We start from the raw sequence: 21,578 nt of genomic DNA on the forward strand, positions 1-21,578 counted from the left end.
GACACACATTCACCGGTCGCAATCTTCGAAAACTCTTACGGTGACATAAATGACAACTCATTTGACAGGAACATAAACGTCAACTCGTTTGACATCGATTCAAAAGTAAATAAGCCGCTCTTGTAACCGTTTTATTTTCACTCATTTTAAGTAAAAAAACACGAAAACCAACTTTGAATAAATTAAAAATTTTATACATATCTTTTTAAACAAAAATCATGTCCACATTACACCTGAGTGAAGATGACCCCCAGGTGCAAACGATTCTCGAGGGGCACAAAAAACCAGTAACAAGTATAAGTTTTAACCCAAACGGGGTCCAGTGCGCCAGCAGTTCAGAAGATCACAGCATAATGATCTGGACCAAGTGGTCAGATCCACAACAAAACGGTCCGAGTTACCGATTTTCCGGCCATACAGATTCGGTTACTTGCATAGATTATACGCCAAATTGCAAATATTTGGTGTCCAGCTCAAAGGATCACACTGTACGTATTTGGGTACCGTCGATTTTAGGCGGTTCGGCGGAAGTAAGAGCCCATACATCTGCAGTAAACACCGTTAGTTTGTCAATGGATGGTGCCAAAATGCTCACCGGCTCAAACGATAAGTCAGTGAAGATGTGGGATGTTGAGACCAAACAGTTTATTATGAGTTTTGTTAAGCACAATAATTGGGTAAGTAAATCAATGGTAGTAGTATAATTGTATATATCTTGTTGCAATAAATATTATGGAGTTAGCAGTAAAGTGCTATAATGACTTTAACAACATGGTAAATTAAGATTAAGGCATTCTCATCTAAATTGAATGTCTCATTACTTGATGTACATTCACTGCATTCTTTAAACATGTTCACAAATTGAAAACAATGTTTTTTTAGGTAAAATCAGTGAAATTTTCACCATTTGGTAATTACATAGCATCATGCTCTGATGATAGAACAATCAGACTTTGGGATCCCATAAGCGGCCAACAAATCCAAACTTTTACTGGAAGTAAAGGCAGCCCCAATCACATTGCCATACACTTAAACAATAACACAATTGCAGCAGCAATGAATTCCGGTTCAATAAGACTTTACGATGTTAAAAGTGGAAAGCTGCAGCAGCATTATTCTTTACACGATAATGCCACTTGCGTCGATTGGCACCCTAGAGCAAATTATTTGTTGACCAGTGGCATGGATTCCAAGTTGATGATTGTGGATATTATCGAGGGCAGGCCACTGCTCAGTTTGAATCAAAACGGTGGTATTAAAACTTGCAAGTTTAGTTCTGATGGGGAGTTTTTTGCAGCAGGAGGGACCGATAAGAAGATTACATTGTGGAAAACTAATTTTCTTGTTTTTGATTAGGGGGCCTAGGATTAAGGATTATAATTATGTTATGGTTATTTATTTCTTTTCTGTGATAGTTCTGTAATATTGTAAGAAAATGACACTGATTATTGGCTCTTTGTACTACACCCATTAATGTCTTAATTTTTTGTACTAGGTTTACTTTAGAAAGCATTTTGTAAGATTACAATAAGATTATTAATACGACGCAATAAAGTATTATTGATTTCTATTTTAACCTTTTTTGTTAAACAGTTGAAAAATATAATTTTACCCTTGAATTACTTAAAAGAACTAGCTGAAAAAGAGTACCATGTCCTTTTATCCCACAGAAGCTACCTTAAACACAAATAATAAGTTTCTGGTCCTAATAATAGATGACAAATTAAAGTTCGATAAACATGTAGAGCAATTATCCCCAAAAATTGCAATTAGAACCATTGCGAGTCAACTTTATAAATATATAACAAAAAGTGCTTATTTTGCCTTAATTGACTCACTTGAGCTATGGTATCTGCTTTTGGGGATGTTGCTCAGGTTACTTATTTCGAACTATTTATTTTGAAAAAAGTGGATCCTAAGATACCCCTGCAATATTGGATATACAGAATCTTGTAAAGCATTTATCCCCGAAAACATAAAAGCGACACAGCATAAAATCACAGAGCAAACATTTAAATATATCACATTCATAAAGTTTATTTATTTAATACACTATTTAACAGGAAAACAGGTCATTAATTTACAAAGCAGAAAAACATAAATGTCCATATTTTGTAATTTATTTTTCAGCTGTATGTGTATTTTTTGAGTACCAGGGTGGGTATTTGATTGAAATTTAAGGGAATTTAAGCACTGAGTTGTCCAGAATTGCATAGTTTCATAGAAAAGAACAGAACACAAAATATATAGATCTTGTTTTGTTCAATTGATGGCTCTGCTACGGGGCAATTTGCCAGCACGATTTGGAGATTCGGGAAAACCGTCGGATACATGTACCCTGTTCCCCGAATCGACTCTTTCACTATATTAAATTATCAATCACAATCGAAACTTTTCAATGCACGATGTCGCCTTCCCCACGATGCATCCGGCATGGTTAGGATCAGCTAGGGGTCTGGGAAAGGGATTTAAAGGATAGGAAGAACGAACAACCATGCGTTGATGGGATGAAGGATAACGCGGAAGTGGGATAGAAGCTTTCACAAAGTTTAATAATTCTGAAATGAACGTTGTAACTAACGGCAAGGGGTCAAGGAAAGGAATCCGTAGGATAGGAAAGGACGAGGACAACCGCGTGTTGACTAGGTGAAGGATGACGCGGAAGTGTGTTTCACTTTGATTTAATTTGAAATCAAAACGCCGTATAAGCATTTGTTTGTTTTAGGTTTGGTCCCGGACTAGTAATTTACTGGTTCGGCTATTTAAAAACCATAACAGAACCTTCCGAAAAACGTTTCATAATTCGTGATAATCTACCTGCCGAGGACATAAAATCTCTATTGAACATAATTGAACCTCCCGCTAGTTGGTCTAAGAAGGATGACATGGAACTTTAATTATTTAATGGTTTTTAATTGTTTAGCGAATGCCTGATGCATGACACACTAAATGTTCAATTCTTGAATCGAGATTAATATCTTGTTATTGAATAAATTAACAACAATTTAAACTCGTTTTATTAACACCTACACAGTTAAGTTTATTTTGTAATTAACCTTATCGGTTGCGTTCGAATAATAAATAAAAAAGTGATTTGGATAAATTTCCTTTTGAGGCTTAAACATTTAAGGAGAATTAATTTTCCTAATTGCTACAGTAAATAATGGGATTTTGTTTACTTGTTAATCATTTAGTCTCGGTGTTCACGTAATTTATGGAATAAATTTTGGTTTTTTGGAATTTAATTTACTGCTCTTTAGAAAAACACAGGCACACCTTGAACGGAAGGAATATAAAAAGGATATGTGGACGGGTCTGGATGATCAACTCCTTGAATATAGTTGTTTTGTTATACTTAATTACCATAGAGAAATGAATATTAAATACTTTTAATTAATCTATGTTAATTACTTATTTACATTACATACAAAAATTATACTTTTTTACATAAACATAACCTCAAACCGGAACTGACATCTGTCATACTAATCAAGTGTCAATTCTTAACAGGGTTGCCAATCAACAAGTAAATAATGGCGCGAGTTCAAAATTGATCCTAAGAAAGTACATCGATGGCCGCAGTTTGTCATCGGACACTGAGTATTTTACAGGGGCCTATTTAAATGATAAAAATATAAACAAATACATAAATAAACTAACATTTTGATTAACTTTTATGACAGCTGTCAATATCAGTTCCAAAAGACACGTTACCATATATATTCATACGTCACGGCACAGCTTAATGGTATCGTATTCGCAATGTTGGATTCTCTGTTCCATCGATTCGACCCCAATTTTAATATTGTCAATTTGCCTCAGTCTGAAATTTGTTCGATGTTGCCAAAAGTGTATTTTGACACTTTGACAACTGTCAAAACGATGCTGCGATTACCGATATGAGAGGCGCTTATTACGTCACTGTTAAAAAAAACTATCACGAGCCTGCCGCGTGAATAATTCATATTAGTTGTCTCCAAGAAAACTGCTTCAAAGAGGTTTTTTTGACACCTGCCATTACCGTCAAACAAGGTCTGACGTCCGTCATTTGTGTCACATATTTAAAGTTAATTATAAACTTTTAGGTTTTTTTCTTGGATATTAGTATTATAGTTTAACTTTTCTACATTTTCACTTTGATTTAATTTCAAATCAAAATGGCCTATACCATAACCTCAAACCGAATATGACATTAGGTTGCCAATCAATAGGTGAATGATGGCACGAATTTCAAATTAAAGCTGAGAAAGTACATGAATGACCGCGGTTTATCATTGGACATCTTGTATTTGCCACGAAACTATTTAAATAGTATAGTAAAAATTAATCAAGTGTTTTTTGTTACTTTGACAGTTGTTAAAACGATGCTGCCTTTTAAAAACCTTTACTAATAACCTCTCAAACCAAAACTGACATCTGTCATACAAGTCAAGTGTCAATTCTTTACAGGGTTGCCAATAAATAATAGTGCGAATGCAAAATGTGAGAAAATAGAGTGGTCACAGTTTGTCATCGGACACTCTGGATTTGCCAAGGGCCTTATTAAGTAGTACAATAAAATTACATCAATAATAAAAAATATTCTAATAACATTCTGTTTAACTTTTGTGACATCTGTCAAAAATATCAAACCAAGGTTGGTCAATGTCAAAACAAAAAGACACGTGACCATCCTTGACACACCTTGATAAAATCATGACGTTGCCTGAAGTGTTTTTTTGACAGTGTGACAGCTGTCAAAATGATGCTGCGATTACCGAAGCTTTTATTACGGCACTATTTTGACACCTGTCATTAATATTAATTAAGCGCTGACGCTGTCATTTCTGTCATATATTTTTACGTTAATTTTAAACTTTTAAGACTTTTTTTTATATTACTTTTATATAATATTTGTGCTTAGTCCATTGACCTATAAAACTCTCTATGCTTCATAAATGCAGATCGACAAGCAGATAATTATTAACTTAATCTGATATAATGAAATAAATTATTGCCCATTGTATGTGTTTGACCTTTATGCGTCTACCGTCGCGAATACTAATCGTTAACCAAATTAACGTTGTGACAACGGACGTTCTTTGGAAATTCCTTTTTCGCACGATTTTGTTTGCGCATTTTAATCTTCCGCGTACATTTAGTTTGCGAATGTTCTCCAACCTACTAGCCGTGATAAGCCGATAACGCTGCATTAACCTGGGTAAATATGCGTTAATCTAGGTAATCGCGCAACCAGCAGCATAACCAAAAATAGGCCCTTCGTTTGTCAATATATTGACATTGTAAGTCTTTATTTTTAGACTTTTTTCCTGAAAGGTTTCCGTGCTATAAGTGGGTTTATATTATATTGATGTTGTTTCAGCTTTCGGGAAAAGTACGGTTTTAGAACGTGAGTGATCCGGCCGCTAATACAGAATTTCCAGGTAATTTTTTTTTTGAATCATTTATAATAGTAATTAATAACACACTTACAAGGCAGGCAATTGTTAATAAAACTTGGCAACATTGGCACAACTTTTGTGCAATGCCGCAACTTTACTTTCCCAAGATGGCCTCCTCCGCCATTTTGAAATGTGTGTCACCCTACAGACACAACAAACAATGCATAATTAATAATTGTCATTTGCAATATGATACAATTAAATGCACCCACTATTATAATTATCGCGTTTATTTATTTCAGGTTTTTGCCGTAATAATAGTGGAGCGCGACAGACGGCACCGACACAACTTGGAATCCGAGTCAAGGATTTAAACCGCAACAAAACGTATGCACGCGCGCTTTGAATCCGTATTGTTTTATACGAGGAAAAGCAAACAAGCCGCGGCGATTAAGCGTTAAAAGGAAACTCACGGTTGATTTATTTTCGTGCGGAAAGTCTCACTTTCGGCAGTTACCTTCGATTGTCGCGGCGTTAAGATGTGCGAGAGTAACGGTGCCGAAAAGGGGTTCGAGGAGCTGAAACAGGCGGTGCACAGTCAACACGCCAGAATTTTGAAAGAGGTGAGTTTTTTTTTTTTTTTTATTCAGTTTATTAGGGAAATTTCGCACAATGTGGCAACGCTTTATTTTTGGGACGCATTAATTTGAAAAGGGCCGAACTCCTACTAAATCACTGCAAGACAGAGACAGCCGATGTATGCCTGTGTTAAAGTGAGGTGAAAATATCATTGTGGGAGGGAGGGTTGTGAAAAACTTGGTTCTGTAGTCCGAGCGTTGGTGCTAAAATGATACTTTTTTTATTAAAAGTTGTAACCTATTTTTAATTTTGTGATAGTAGTAGCAAAGAACTAAGTAAAAAATAAAGAGGTACATAGGATATCTCTTAGTTTTTGAGCAATATAGTTTGATGTGAGTTTGGCACGAATAATTTAAATGAGATGCTTACCTTGTGGGCGCCATCCAGTTTTGTCGGAGTGTATTCATGTTTATCAGAAACTTGTAAAAGTTTGCTGTGACTAAAGGGTCGAAAGAAATACAACACTGATTCAACACAAAATAAGCTTCAATAACAAATAGCTAGTCGTTTATTTTTAATATTCACACATAACTGTTGTAAAAATAAACAATAACCGATAAAATCTTTCAAAAAAACAAACAAATAGTTTACCAATCCGGTTCTACCTTCTACCTATATACAATAAATATATGATACAGTAGACTCGCGTTATACTGAACACACTGTCTAGTGAACTATTCTAAATAGTGAACAGACATTTTTACCTTAATGTATTCTGTCAAGTGAACAAATTGATTCTCGAAATAGTAAACCCAATAGTTTTATTAGATAAACAAACAAGTTAAGACAAGAAAAAGATATTAAACGGTTTGTTTCTTTTCGGGCAATTAGTTTTCTTTTGTAAGCATTTAACCCTAAGCGACAAAGCCAAAATATTAGAAGAATTAAAAAAAGGTGTCGAAGTGACCGTTTTGTCTAGACAATATGGTGTTGCTAAATCCACTATATGCGCGATTCGTCACAGAAGGATAAAGATTTTGAAACGAGTCAACAGCAGGCCTGGATTACCCATGGGGCTAAAGGGGCTGGAGCCCCGGGCCTCGTCATTCAGGGGCCTACTGTACCTTTGTCCCCGACTAGACAAAACTATTGCAGAAGCCTTTCAGAAAGAAAATAATTATTGGATTAATGTTTTTAAAAGAATTGTAGTTGTAATTAAATTTCTGGCAGAAAGGAGTCTGCTTTTTCGTGGTGACAATGAGATTTTTGGGTCACCACCTAATGGTCTTTACATGGGAATGTTGGAACTAATTGCCAAATTTGATCTCTTTATAGAAAATCATATTAAGAATTATGGGAATAAAGGTAAAGGCACTGTTTCTTATTTGTCTAAGACTATCTGCGAGGAGTTTATCCAAATAATGTCCGATAATGTACTAAAAAAGATTAGAGAAGATATAATAGCATCAAAATATTTTTCAATATTAGTGGATTCGACTCCAGATTTATCGCACGTAGATCAGTTATCGATAATTATCCGCTTTTGCTTTAGTGAAAAGGGTGGGCAAGTATATGAGAGATTTTTAGGATTTGTACCTATTTTCAGTCATACTGGTAAATCCGTGTCGGAGGTTGTTATAAATTTTTTGACAAAAAATACGCTGGATTTAAAATTTTGTCGTGGACAGTCATACGACAATGCTAGTAATATGTCGGGGCAGTATAATGGCCTTCAAGCATATATAAAAGAAATTACTAAGGTAGCTTTTTACGTGCCATGTTTTGCACACCCTTTAAATTTAGTTGGAGAATGTGCTGTTGACGATTGCCTTGATGCTACAAAGTTTTTTAATTTTTTGCAAAAATTGTATGCTTTTTTTGGGTCCTCCACACATCGATGGCATTTGTTTTTAGATAATATTGGCAAAAACCTTACTGTCAAGTCGTTAAGTACCACTCGTTGGAGCTGTAGAGAAGATGCAGCAAAAGCGTGTCCAAATAAACAGCTGCTTAAAAATGATGTCGGATGATCCATCAGAAAAAAAAGACATCAAGTTAGAAGCCATAGGACTTTCTAAACAAATGATAAAAATGGAGACTCTTGTAATGGCTACCTTTTGGAGCAAAATTTTAAGACTTTTTGGGGAAGCTTCCAATATACTTCAAAAGCCAGGTCTGGATTTGTTGTTTGGTGAAAACATTTTAAAAGGGCTAATCAGAAGTGTTTCCTGTTTCCGAGACCAATTTGCCTTGTTGAAGAAGAAGCCAAAAGTTTACTACCACAGGAAGAATATGAGTATTCTATGGGCAGGTCAAAGCGACAAAAAAATACCCGGACGGTAAAAATGAAATATTATTGAATGAAAGAGAATTATTTCGCACGCAGTCATTTTTAGTAATAGTAGATAAGCTGGTCAATGAATTAGAACGACGGTGTAATGCATATTCAGATCTTGCCCAGTTGTTTGGTTTGATTTCAAAACTTAGCTCTATGTATGTTTATCTAAATCAGAAGTTGAAGAGTTTTCTGCAAAAGTAATAAGCGTGTACGCAGATGACCTAAATATTAATTTAACGGATGAGCTGGTATTTTTCTCGAAACTTCTTAAAACCTCTTAAAACCCGAAAAAATATGCAATCCACTTGATCTTTTAAGATATATTTTAGAACACCAATTAATTGACACGTTTCCTAACGTATATACGCTTTTGAAATTTATCTATCGATACCAATAGCAAATTGAGAGTCTGAAAGTTCCTTTTCCAAGCTAGTTTATATAAAAAATAAATATAGAGCCACAATGCAGGAGGAACGTCTGTCTTCTTTAACATTAATGTGTATAGAAAGGGACGTTTTGAAGGACTAAGAGTTTAATGACGTAATAGAAGATTTTGTAAAACTGAAATTACGAAAAAAGGTATTTTAATATTCCTATTTTCCAAAAAACCTTTTCTTTATATTATATGATTATATGTAGTGTTATAAATAATATTTTTTGCATTTTATTTATCAGGGGCCTCTTGATCCTTTATTAGCCCCGGGCCTCATAAAACCTTAATCCGGCCATGGTCAACAGTACTTTCACAGGACCTGGAAAAGCGAAAACTTTGAGACAATCAGAGTGTCTTAGAATGGAAAAAGCTTTATATAAGTGGTTCTTAAAAACAAAAGGGAGAGAAAATTTCCGGTAACTGCTTTAATGATCCAAGAGAAGGCCAAGTTACTTCACAGTCAATACAAGGAATCTCCTTCTGTTAATGCGAGCAGTGGTTGGTTGCAAAAGTATAAAAAACGTTTTGGAATACGCTTCCTAATGATTTGAGGAAAAAAATTATCGTCAGAACCCGAGCTTGTTGATCCTTTTAAAAGAACTTTACGCCTAAAAATAAATGAGCTTCAGCTAACAAAAGAACAGATTTACAATGCCGATTAAACTGGTTTGTATTGGAAACTTCTGCTCTGAAAGACATATGTAGCTCGCGAAGAAAAAACTGCCCCAGGCCACTCGCCATTTTGAATTTTAAAACTGTCACCTCGTGAAGGAAATTTCCTATTTAAAGTCATGCGCAGTTCAGTAGAAACTCTATTTCATCTTAGAGTATTGAGTAAAAGTACACTTTGACGTATAAATGGTAGTTCAAAATGGCGACTGATCGCCATCTTGCAAAAAATTAAATGGAAAACGATGTTTAAGGTGCAACGTTCTAAAGGTAAACTTTTAGAATATTCACGCCATGGATTTAAATAATTGTTTCCAAGATGCCATCGATCCACCATTTTGAATTTTGACCTTGTGAAGCAAACTTTCTATTTAAAGTCATGCGCAGTTTAGTAAAATCTCTTCCATTCAATAATATGGATTAATTGAAAGTACTCCTTACGTTTGACGTAAGTATGGCGATTGGACGCCATCTTGGAAAACTTCACATGAAAAACAATGTTACGTATAGTCCAGAATATTCACGGATTTTTTAGTTGGTCTAAATTGGCGCCATTTTGAATTTTGAAAATTTCCACCAGACGTCAAAATATATATTATTAATTTTCGACAATTAATCATTCAAAATCTAAAAGACATGCACGTTAAAGGCAAAACAAATTGACAATTTGAGACAGGATGACCAACAGAATTAATTTTTTATTTAAAGACATGCGCAGTTAAAGCTTAATTAATAAACAACTGAACGAAGTTCGATTATCGACTTCGCATGCGAAACTTTTTGTATATCCATTAAGTGTTTCATATATTTTTTGGGGTGTTTGGTGAGTAGGTGCTAGACTAGAAAAATCTCTCTCTCTTGTTGCCAAATTTTCACTTGTTTATTAATTTGTCCCTTAATTTCTCACCCTGTATATTGTACGACAAAATGAAATAGAAAAATAGCCTTGGCCGACACAATTTGAATCATCATCGCACAGAAAGAAAAGAAACAGAACAAAAAAGAAAAAAAATATGTAGGAACGGGGGGAGGACGAGGAGGGTGGTCCTCTTGGTTTATTTTATATTCCCATCTCGCCGTTCAGAGGGAAGTTCGCGAAACAGTCGGCCAAACCGTTAGTCGCGACGGCTGTCCTCTTTCAGCCCCGACTAACCGACTGGGCGACTGTAAAACACACCAAGAGAAATAACCCGGGATTACCCAAGTGCGTTCCCCATGATTAGATTGTAAAATACTAGGACTGACGTGTGCAAGGGTGGATAAATAAGGCACATAAAACGGGAATGAAACAGATATAAAAATAGGAAAAGTGCGCCCGTAAAGATGTCTTTTCTCCTAAAAGCGGATCCGGTATTATTTGCATGGGGGGGTTTATTCTGTGCATATTATTTTATGTGATAGGTCATAAATAGGACCTATTTTAAAGCTGGTAATACGTACACACGCCTGCTGTTGAGAGTATATAGTTTTAAGAAAACCATAAAACATTACGTTCGAAAACACGATAATAAAGTACAGTTAATGCAATCAAAAGCCTTGCTTAAGTCCTAAAACCGAGAAACAACGAGTGACTTTTCTAGCATGCACAAACGCGGCAGGTACTCACAAAGTTAAACCATTAATTATTGGGAAAGCAAAAAATCTACGTTCATTTCGAAATTTTAACTGTCCCGTCCATTATATAGAAACTCCAAAACTGCTTGGATGACGGCAGCAATTTTCAAAGAATGGTTTCACCGAATGTTTATTCCTGAGGTAAGTTTTGTCATAGGAAGACGTTTTAAATTTTACCATCTTTGTATCTCGAGAATTAGAAAAAATGGTTTCAGTCCTTTTGGACTACGATTTTTACAAATTTACGCCCTTTTTTTATTCCTTTTAAGAATTTAAACCTTCCAGTTAAAGCCATGCTTTTGTTGGACAACGCAGCAAGCCATCCACCTGCAGAACAGCTAAGAAGTAATAATGGTTCCATTTTCACTGTTTATATGCCACCTAACGTTACTCCGCTAATCCAGCCAATGGACCAAAACGCTATTCGTCTGACGAAACTATTTTATCGAAAAAATTTGTTATCACAAATTATTGGAACTAACGAGGATTTCGGAGATGCTCTAAAACATATTTAGTTAAAGGACGCCATTCTAAGTTTGGCTTTGGCGTGGAAAAATTTAAGGCCTGAAGTTATAGAAAAATGCTGGCATAATTTACTTTCACCATTAGCCGACGAAGTTAGCGATGAGGAAGATAACATCCCCTTAAGTGTTTTACGGAGCCGAATAAGAAATGATGACATTGACACAGTGAGATCAGAAATCATTACTTTATTGCAGACTTTTAATCCAGAAGTTCATATTCAACCTATTGATGTAGACGATTGGAATAAAGATAACTTATCTGACACAAAAGAAACTAATGATCAAAGTGAAAGTGATGGAAACGATCAAGATGGAGTGCAAAAAGAAATGGTAGTAAATATGGAACGAGTGACAACAAATTCGGCAATAAAGTCAATTAACAACATCCTTCAATGGGCCGAAAAAAATGAAGATAAAGTGGAATATTCTAGTATACTCGTTTTACAAAACTTAAGGAATACGATGATGCAAACAGGACTAAAAACAAAAAAGCACACAAAAATTACTTCATTTTTTGAAAAAATGCCGTTTTTTTATTTTATTTTAATTACATATGTAATATTTTTTTCTGTTTCGCATTAATAAAGTTAGTTTTCTAAAGACAAACGTTGCTTTAATACGTACACAAAAAAAAAATTTGATAGAGTGAACAAATCGATATAGTGAACTGGATGTGCATTAATTAGTTCACTATATCGCGAGTCTACTGTATTACAATTCTCAGAAAAAATCTAGGTTTATGTATCGAAGCTTATAAAAGTGATTAAATACAAAATATACCTACTGATGAATATCTATATACCTTTGGCCAAAGTTATATAGTCATCTATAAAAAATAAAGAAATTAAATCTTCTTCAGAGAGGTTGTTTTCAGCTTCTATTTTTATTAAAAAGTCTAATAATTTATTTTAAAAGTAATTAAGTTAAATAAATGCCAAGTACCCTTACTGCAACTGGAGACTCGTGTAAAAGGTACTTTCAGTACTCCTGTAGGACTGTCACATCCAGGCCAGATCATACAAGTAGTCGTTAGTAACAGGAAGTATTCCCAACAACAGGGCAGTACCTTTAAGTAACTGGCTTTACCAAGAGACTTAACTGGTTTGACTAAGAGCTTAAGTGGCACGTAACAAGTAATGGTATGGAACCATAGGGTCCTAAGTATTGTTTCTACCGAAATTCGCCAATAAAAAGGCCTTACGAGGGTCTAAGCCTTAGTTAGTATACACATGCCATACATACACAAAGTCTTAAAGAACGACGAAAATAAACTACATCTTACCTCAAGATATGGCCGACTTTCGGCTTTTTAGAAAGGTGTTTTAGTGTTGAGTGAGACCTTCAGAAAAAGAACCAAGGTGGTCGATAATCGAACCTGCTATGCTACTATTTCAGGAGATAATCCCCATTAATCATTAGCAATAATCCCAAAATAACACACTGTCAAAGCATTTTATTCCCAAGTAGAAAGTAAACATTTAAGAAGCAAACACAACGGCAACAAAGATGGGTGTAAATTGCATTTGTGTTAACCCAATAAAGGAAAAAAGAAGATAGCATGATCGTTCACTGTCTGGGATCATGACTTAGTGTCAACAGTCAATTCGATCTATAGCTATCTAGTGAAAAGAGTGGGAACCTACAGTATTGTGCAAAAAGATAGCAACATTGAACTTTCCTGTTATATATCTTTTAGTATCTATTTTATAAGTAAAGGTTTATATATTATTTACAAGAATAGTTAGAGCCTGTTTATATTTTCATATTATCATAATAAATAAAACACCAAATTGTTTTATGCAATTTATTATTCAAAAATATAGCAACAAAAAATAGTTTTGATTCTAAAAAAATATAACCCAACTAAATTAAAATCAATTCAATATTTCGAGTAGTACTCCTTCTCCTTTATAACACCTGCACATCGTCTTGGCATGGACTCAATTCATTTCATAAAATAGTCATTGTTCACTTCTTTCCAAGCCTTTTCCACTATTTCAACGAGAATATTTGTAATAGAGCATGTTAGGTGCCTGATTTTGGTGTCATTGTAATGCCATAAATTCTCTATAGGGTTTAGGTCTGGCGATTGAGATGACCAGACCAATTTTGAATTTTTTCATCGGATAGCCACCTCTTAACAAATTGAGAAGCATGTCATGCTGAAATATGGCTGTTACTGGCATGACTTCATCCATATATGGCACTAAATGTGTTTGCAGAATGTCTTTGTACATGAAACGATCCATTTTGGCCACTATTGTTACTATGGGTCCCATGCCACGAGCCGAGAAACATCCCCATACAAGAATATTTTCCCCTCCATGTTTAACTATGGGGCAAATGTACTTTTTGTTTAATGTTTGTTCACTGGGGCGTCTGACGTACATCACTCCATCAGTCCTGAATAAATTATATTTAGATTCATCACTAAATACGACTTTCTTCCAATCAGCTACAGACCAGTGGACATGAGATTGGGCAAAGTGAAAACGAGCCTTGACGTTCTTCTTTGAGAGTAACGGCTTTTTGGCGGGGCGACGAGCAGGTAAGTTGGCATCAAGTAATCTTCTCCTTACGGTACTGGAACTGAGGTTTACTCCTCCACCCTCTTTTAATTTTGCCAAAATTTAAGGGGAAGAAGACAAAAAAGGATTTTCTTTGGAAATTTTTTGCAAACTCTGGATACGATTGACCAGTGAAGCCGTAAGCTTCTTGCAATGTCACTCTGCCTAACACCATTTTCGTAATGCTCCACAATAATTTTTCTTACATCACCAGAGACGGTTTTTGAGCGACCCATTTTAAGTTAATTCTGAGATTCAAAAATAACAACTTTACAGCAGGTAAATCGATATTTAACTGATAAAATAAATGCGAAACAAGAATGTTGCTAGAGAAGGACTTGTTTTCTTATTTATTTTACACTAAAAGAATAAATAAATGTCGAGAATTTAATGCATATTATTTTGAATAAGCAACCCACGCTATAAAGCTTCACCATGTGTGACATTTTCTGAAGATCCCGTTTAAAAGTCCAGGATGATCTCGAATCGACCCATACACTAAGCTCGTTTATTTAATGAAAGCACCCGCACTAACGTTCCTCTAGACAGCGATAGCGGACGTGCGGCCCTTGGGTTAAAGTGAGATAGGACGCGTGATTTTTATAGTCCGAGCACGTTTTTCGGAGTGTAGCAAGTAAGGCGGGTTTTCAAAACTTACAGAAATTCGATTTAACGCAATACAAAGAAAATTGCATTTGCATTCTCAGTTGTCTGGAATTGATTAAATAATGTTGTTCTTTTACGTAGTCAAAAAGAGATTTTAATTTTTTTTTATTTAAGAGGCTCTTACGTGCATCGCAATTTATTGTTATGTTAATGACCTGGATCATCTTCTGTTTTCTGATGTGTCATTTTTCATGTCCTTTTATTATTTTCTAAGATTTTATTTCTTAAGTTATATAACATATTTTGTTCCTCAACTACCTGGACTAAATAAAATCATATTTTTCTTCCAGGTAGTCCAGAATACGTTAATTCACAGGATCCAGTTAACGCAATAACGTGTTCTTATTATTCCCCATCGAGGAACTATTCCTTTCCTCCCCAATCTAATTCCACCTTGAAGCGGAATGCACCTGTGTTTACTTCTGCTAATATTAATGAGGTCACGAATCCGTTAGGTTCCGATGATCTGGCTAAGAGTTTTTAAACAATTTCAAAATGGCAGTTATATTTTGACGGTTCTGGTAGTGTTATCAATTTTATTGAGCGTGTAGAGGAGTTGGGTTTTGCTTGTGGAATATCTTGGAATCAGCTGCTACATTGTGCAGTAATTTTATTTTCGGACACAGCCTTGTCTTGGTATAGATCTATACGCAGTGATAGGTCATGGGAAGAATTGAAATGTAAACTTAGGTCTGCCTATTTATCGTCTGAATATGAGGAGGATATTTGGTGTGATATAAGGAATAGAACACACGGTCCAGTGGAGAAGTCGGTAATCTTTATTGCACAAATGCGAAACTTGTTTCGGAAGTTACGTGAACCTCCATCCGAGGAAATGCAACTTCACATTATACGCCGAAATTTGCTCCCCTCATTGCAAAATCAACTTGCACTTTACAGTTTCACCAACATCACAGAGCTGGAACTTGCAGCACAGGAGATTCAACTCAACGCATGCAACCTCCTCCAGTAAACCCTAATAATGTCGCCGAGCCTGAGTTGATGTATCAGCGACCAAGAAACCCTCGTGTACATCCAATGAATTCTTCCCCGCACCTTCAGAATTCTCGTGGTCCGGTGGTTTGTTGGAATTGTCGTAGTACTGGCCATTTGAGTAGTACTTGTCCACAACCCTTTCGTCGACACTGTTACGGTCGGGAAAATGTGACTACCCGTTCATTACAATTGTTATCATCACCCTTTTCTCAGTGCAATTTTGGAAATCATAGTTCTAGTAAAGTGATTGGCGCAATTAACTTACCTATTGTTTTGTATGATAAGGTAACGGTTTGCAGTGTTTTGGTGGTGGAGAAATTGAGTTGTCCTTTGATATTGGGTACCGATTTTTGGAAAACTATTGGTGTCGTTCCTGACTTGCAAAATGGTTGTTGGTGTTTTGGTGTACCGTCTCAGGAAATCTGTATCACTGAAGCCATTATTCCTCAGGAAACTTTAACCCCAGAACAGCGATCCGCCTTGGATAAATTGACTTCAAAATACTTTTCTTTGATGGGTGGTAAGATTGGTCGAACAGATTTAGTGAAGCATCAGATTAATACTGGTAATGCCCAACCCATTCGTTTGCGCCCTTATAGATACTCACCCGCCACTCTAAAGATTATCGATGAGGAGGTTGATAACATGCTGCAACTCGACATTATCGAGCCATAACAATCTGCCTGGTCTTTCCCTGCGTTAGTAGTACTGAAAGGTAATGGTAAATGGAGATTTTGCGTGGACTATCGAAAACTAAATTCTGTTACGGCTAAGGATGCTTATCCGATCCCTTTTATTGATAGTATTTTGGACAAATTAAGAAATGCAAAGTATATTACTTCGTTAGATGTTAACTCTGCATATTGGCAGATCGAGGTTGATGAACATTCACGTGATAAAACTAGTTTTTCTGTCCCTGGTCGGGGACTTTACCGATTTAAGAGAATGCCATTTGGATTGACGAATGCCCCTGCAACTTGGCAGCGATTGGTAGATACCTTATTGGGAGCCACATGCTTTTGTTTATTTAGATGACGTAATTTGTATTTCTGAGACTTTTCAGCAACACTTAGAGGTTTTGGAAGAGATTTTCCAGAGATTTCATAGAGCCGGTATAACTCTCTCTCAGGATAAGTGTAAATTTTGTCGATCCGAACTTGAACTCGACCCGGATAAGGTGACAGCCGTATTGATCATTCCGACTCCAAAGAACACCACCGAAGTTCGACGTGTCATCGGTATGGCGTCCTGGTACAGGCGCTTCATTCCCCAATTCTCGACCGTTATTTCACCCCTTACTGCTCTTCTTTGTAAACACAAAAAGTGGAACTGCACCCCAGAATGTCAAAATTTGTTTCAGAACATCAAAAATTCGTTAGTTTCCGCTCCTGTACTTACTTGTCCTGATTTCTCGAAACCCTTTTTGGTTCAGACTGATGCCTCAGCGTATGGGATCGGTGCTGTATTATCTCAAGAGTTTGATGATGGTGAACATGTTATCTGTTACATATCTCGATCTCTGTCTAAAGCAGAGAGAAATGTTTCCACCACAGAGAGAGAACTGTTGGCCATTATTTATGCTTGCGAGAAATTACGACCCTACTTAGAGGGATACTCCTTTAAAGTGATAACAGATCATCATAGTCTGAAATGGATTCATAGTCTGAAGGAACCAACAGGAAGGCTTGCCAGATGGGTATTGCGGTTGCAACAATTCGATTTTGAGGTTATTCATAGAAAGGGCCAAGATTATGTTGTGCCGGATGTTCTCAGTAGAGCTGTGCCAGATATTGCTAAATTAAGTGTAAACCAGGAACCAGAAGTTGCAGATAAGTGGTATCGAAGAGTTTTTAATCAGGTCGTAAATAATCCTATTAATTATCCCCAATGGCGAATTGAAGGAAATTTACTTTACAAGTATGTGAAGTGTTCTTACTCGTCTCTTCGAGATGATGAAGATTTCTGGAAGGAAGTAGTACCCAAGGATCAAAGACGTATAATTTTGGAAGAAAATCATGATCATCCTTTGGCTGGTCATGGTGGTATCATGAAGACATACGAACGATTGAAGCGTCGTTATTATTGGCCAAAAATGAGAGCTGATGTCCTCCGATATGTTAGGCATTGCGCCAAATCGGAACCTTTATGATCGTGAGTAGCCTTCTATGCCTGAATGCCAAACTGCCTCGTTGTGATTATATTGGATAATTGCAAATAGGACGAAATTCTTCCTTTTGACAAATTTGTCGATAACCTTATCATGAACAGTTTTCGATATAAAATCTACTACTTTTCGTACCGTATGGCAACGACGCAAGCGCTTTTTCGTAACGCGCTAAAAAATCTCAATTAGCAGTAAGAGCAATGAATTCATTTGGGATACCCTGTATAATATAGTCTTAATCGATAGATGGTTGTATTCCAAGTAAAAGTGACTCAATACTTCACGGCTCTAAAATTACAAAATAAACGAGTTATTGGAGTTTGAAGTGGTGAATGCTATATAGTTCACTCAAACAGAACATTTATGAAATTTTTTAATATCTCGGTTATTTTTAACATAACGCTTGTATAATTTTTGTACCAAATACCATATTGCCCTAAAATAAAAAATACCACCGTTGAATTTCCGCGTGAAATTCCGATTTTCATTAATTTTTTTCAAAAAAAACCCATGTTAACCTTGCAAAGAAAACCCGATTATTTTATACAAGCGCCCGGACTAAGAGCTGTAAACAAAGACAGATGCCACGCACGCATGCGTTAGAGTAGGAAGAAAACATCGTAGGCCGTTATGGACGGCCTGATTTTATAGTCCGAGCGTTGGTGATGTAATAGTGGGGATTCTGTTTGTAAGCGGATTTTAATTTGATATAAGACGGACGCATTTATTTTTACTTGACTAGGGGATTTATCCGCTAAAATGATATATTATCGTATAATTAGCACGTTAGCGGCATAATTATAATAAATTAAAATAAACAAACAATATATTATCTATATGGTTATTTTAAAAGCAAGTGAACCTATAACCTTGACAAACGTGAATATGGTAAAATCATCGCTTGATAATTTATTTTCGCGGTTAAACTAAATATCACATATATAGACGAGATAAAAATAAAAAGCGATTTATTTGTTATTAATTTTTTAGAATCATTTTCCTTGACCCATCATCCCATATTAATTACGCTCCTCGCCAATTGAAGCGGCACCCATTTACCTTCATTGAAAAATATTTCCATCTACATACAATTCAAATCGTCGCACACAAGGTGCCTCCGACAAGTTTAGAGAATACTAAACCTACTTCGAAACTACCGCTTTTCAATGTCTAACAAGCAATAAACCCCGTCAGGTAAACGTGATTTTTTCCCCGTACGTGTATTTAATTAAAGCGAATTTTCTTGGAAGGTCGAAACGTTTCCATCATATGCAAATAACACTCGGTTTAATTGAACCGCGCCCCCTACTGTATGCCCAAAAATTGATTTGAAAAAAAAACATTCTTCTTATTGCAGGACGACGAAATCTGGATCTCCAGCGAAGATTTAAACACAGAAAACAGTAGCGACGAGGACAGGTCCAAGGTGAAGTTGGCTTTTCGTAAAAAATTAAAACCGAAGAACCGGAAGCGGTCTTCGCCCAATATCCGGTTGCAGAGGCCGTCGATTCCGTCGGTCACCAGTACGTCACAACAATTAGGTAATAAAACCGTCCGTTCATTAAAACATATTTCTGTAATTTGTATGAACGTTTTTTTTTGAGTAAATTGAGGCAAAATTTGTCATTTTCGGCGACTATAACATTCCTAGTTACGTAAACCCTATGTGCGGCAGCGACTGTTTAAATGCTTTATTTCTTTTAACAATTTATTCCAGGTAAACCAGGTCAGAAATATTAATGGTGTTCTTCTGGATCTTGTTATTGCATCTTTTGATGATGATGGCGTTGAGAATTTTTTGGTTCCTGTTAATTCATGTTCTGTTTTATGAAAATTTTTATATTTATTGTATGTCACAAAATATTTTTTAATATAACAAGTCATACTATGAACAACTAGAAGGTACAGCCATGGGTAATTGCTTCTCTCCCTTCCTAGTAGAGCTCTTTATGACCCGTTTTGAGTTAAATGCAAAAAATACATTCCAATACTTTCCACGAGTTTGATGGTTAAGATATGTTGATGATGTGTTTGATAAAAGCAAATGCAATATTGATCATTTTGTAGAACAACTCAATAACTGTTTTCCATCTATTAAATTTACCTTTGATCAAGAAACAAATAACTAACTTCCATTCTTAGATACTCTTGTCATCAAAAATAACTTTTAGATACATAACTAGTGACTCTAGCCATTGTTTTCAACATAAAATCGCTAGCAAGCATTTATTGGTACATCGTTTGGTCTCATTTCCTCTAAGTAATAGCAGATTTCATAAAGAAAAAGCAACAATTAAAATAATTGCTAGGGTCATCAGTTATGACGATAAGATTATTGATAAGCTAATTAGAAGGCATAGGTTTGAAGTTAATCTTAAAAATTCTACCACATTTCAAAAAGATGAAAATAAGCAAACTTTTGTTAAAATACCATACGATCCTATCTTGACAAGAGGCTTTGATAGGGTTTTCAAAGACTCGATTTCGGCCAAGTTACGAAATCCTTTAGGAAATCCAAAAGATAAAATAAAGACCAATGAAAAGTCTGGGATCTATGAGATTAATTGCAACGATTGTGATAAAAAGTACAAAGGACAAACCAGAAGATTAATTAATGTCAGATTTAAAGAACATGTAGCTCATGTGAAATATAGAAGAGTTGAAAAGTCAAGTGTGGCTGAACATGTTTTAAATACTGGTCACTTTGTAGGGATAGACAACTTAAAATTAGTTAAACCAGTTAATAACAGTATAAAGGTCAGTAGTAACAGGGATAAAGGTCCAATCCCTTATAGTCAATTATATTAATTTGGACACGCTTCATTGCTTTTTCCGCTCTATTAGTTACATCATTAGTATATGAGGAGATTTGTAAGTAGTTTTAGTTTAGTTTTAATCTTCTCCCGAAGATGCTAACATCATTAGAGATTCGAGTGGTAAAACTGTCTCGTAATTTGCTCACCGTTAGTGTTTAAGGTAGGTACCTGCGGGTAATAAGGCCTAATAACAAAAATGATGCTTTCAAGTTGTTTTACGGGCCACACCACTGGTAGGTTACAGAGGGCTCTTTAGATGACCTTGGATTGAACACCGGCCGCGCTAAATGAATTTCCACATGGTCTCGTCAGTGCAATAGCATCTCTCCTCGAGTGAGTGCGCCTTGTAACAATAGTAAAAAAGCGTTGAAGAAAATCGTTTTTTTTTTTTGGTACATTTTGTTAAATTCGTTTTTCTTAGCACTGACATTTTATTTGTTTCATGCATCTGTGTGATCACTTCAGGTTTGACTCAGATATTTGGGGCAAAATACTTTTTTGTAGAATTTGATACGTGGCGGATAATAAGGCCTATAAAATTCCACTATAGGCCTTATTACCCTCCCTTTGTTTATATCGTAATAAAATGTGATAATGAAAAGATATGCATCTTTTATCACATTCCGTTCATTATTTGTCACAAACCAACAATTTTTTCAGACCTTTACGATGCCTCCGAAAAGAAAAAGGGCACTTTGGTCAGAGGAACAGCTATAGTAGCAGCAGTTCGCGCAGTAGAGAGAAATATTTTGAGCACATATGCGGCAGCAGAAAGATAATATAATATCCCTCGAAGAACGATTCGAGATCATCTTAACAGTGGCAATGTAA

The 21,578-nt window shown here is 35.7% G+C and overlaps 2 protein-coding genes across 3 annotated transcripts in view; both read left to right on the plus strand.

Moving 5' to 3' along the window:
* Window positions 1–89: 89 nt before the first annotated feature.
* Window positions 90–1,570, plus strand: LOC126735138 (POC1 centriolar protein homolog A-like). Its single transcript, XM_050439070.1, has 2 exons — window positions 90–677; window positions 883–1,570. The coding sequence occupies exons 1-2, from the start codon at window positions 219–221 to the stop codon at window positions 1,354–1,356; spliced, it is 933 nt and encodes a 310-aa protein (XP_050295027.1). The 5' UTR covers window positions 90–218; the 3' UTR covers window positions 1,357–1,570.
* Window positions 1,571–5,038: 3,468 nt separating this feature from the next.
* LOC126735745 (uncharacterized) overlaps window positions 5,039–21,578 on the plus strand; it is a 30,205-nt gene continuing 13,665 nt past the window's right edge. For both annotated transcript variants that reach the window (XR_007660499.1, XM_050439832.1), the window contains exons 1-4: window positions 5,039–5,282; window positions 5,363–5,423; window positions 5,684–6,004; window positions 19,289–19,472. Coding sequence is in view for 1 of the 2 variants with exons in the window: in XM_050439832.1 (XP_050295789.1) it covers window positions 5,921–6,004; window positions 19,289–19,472 (268 nt within the window). In the remaining variant the exon portion in view is untranslated. The remainder of the gene's footprint in view (window positions 5,283–5,362; window positions 5,424–5,683; window positions 6,005–19,288; window positions 19,473–21,578) is intronic.

This window comes from Anthonomus grandis, chromosome 4 (assembly GCF_022605725.1).
Source record: "Anthonomus grandis grandis chromosome 4, icAntGran1.3, whole genome shotgun sequence".
NCBI classification, from domain to species: Eukaryota; Metazoa; Arthropoda; class Insecta; order Coleoptera; family Curculionidae; genus Anthonomus; species Anthonomus grandis.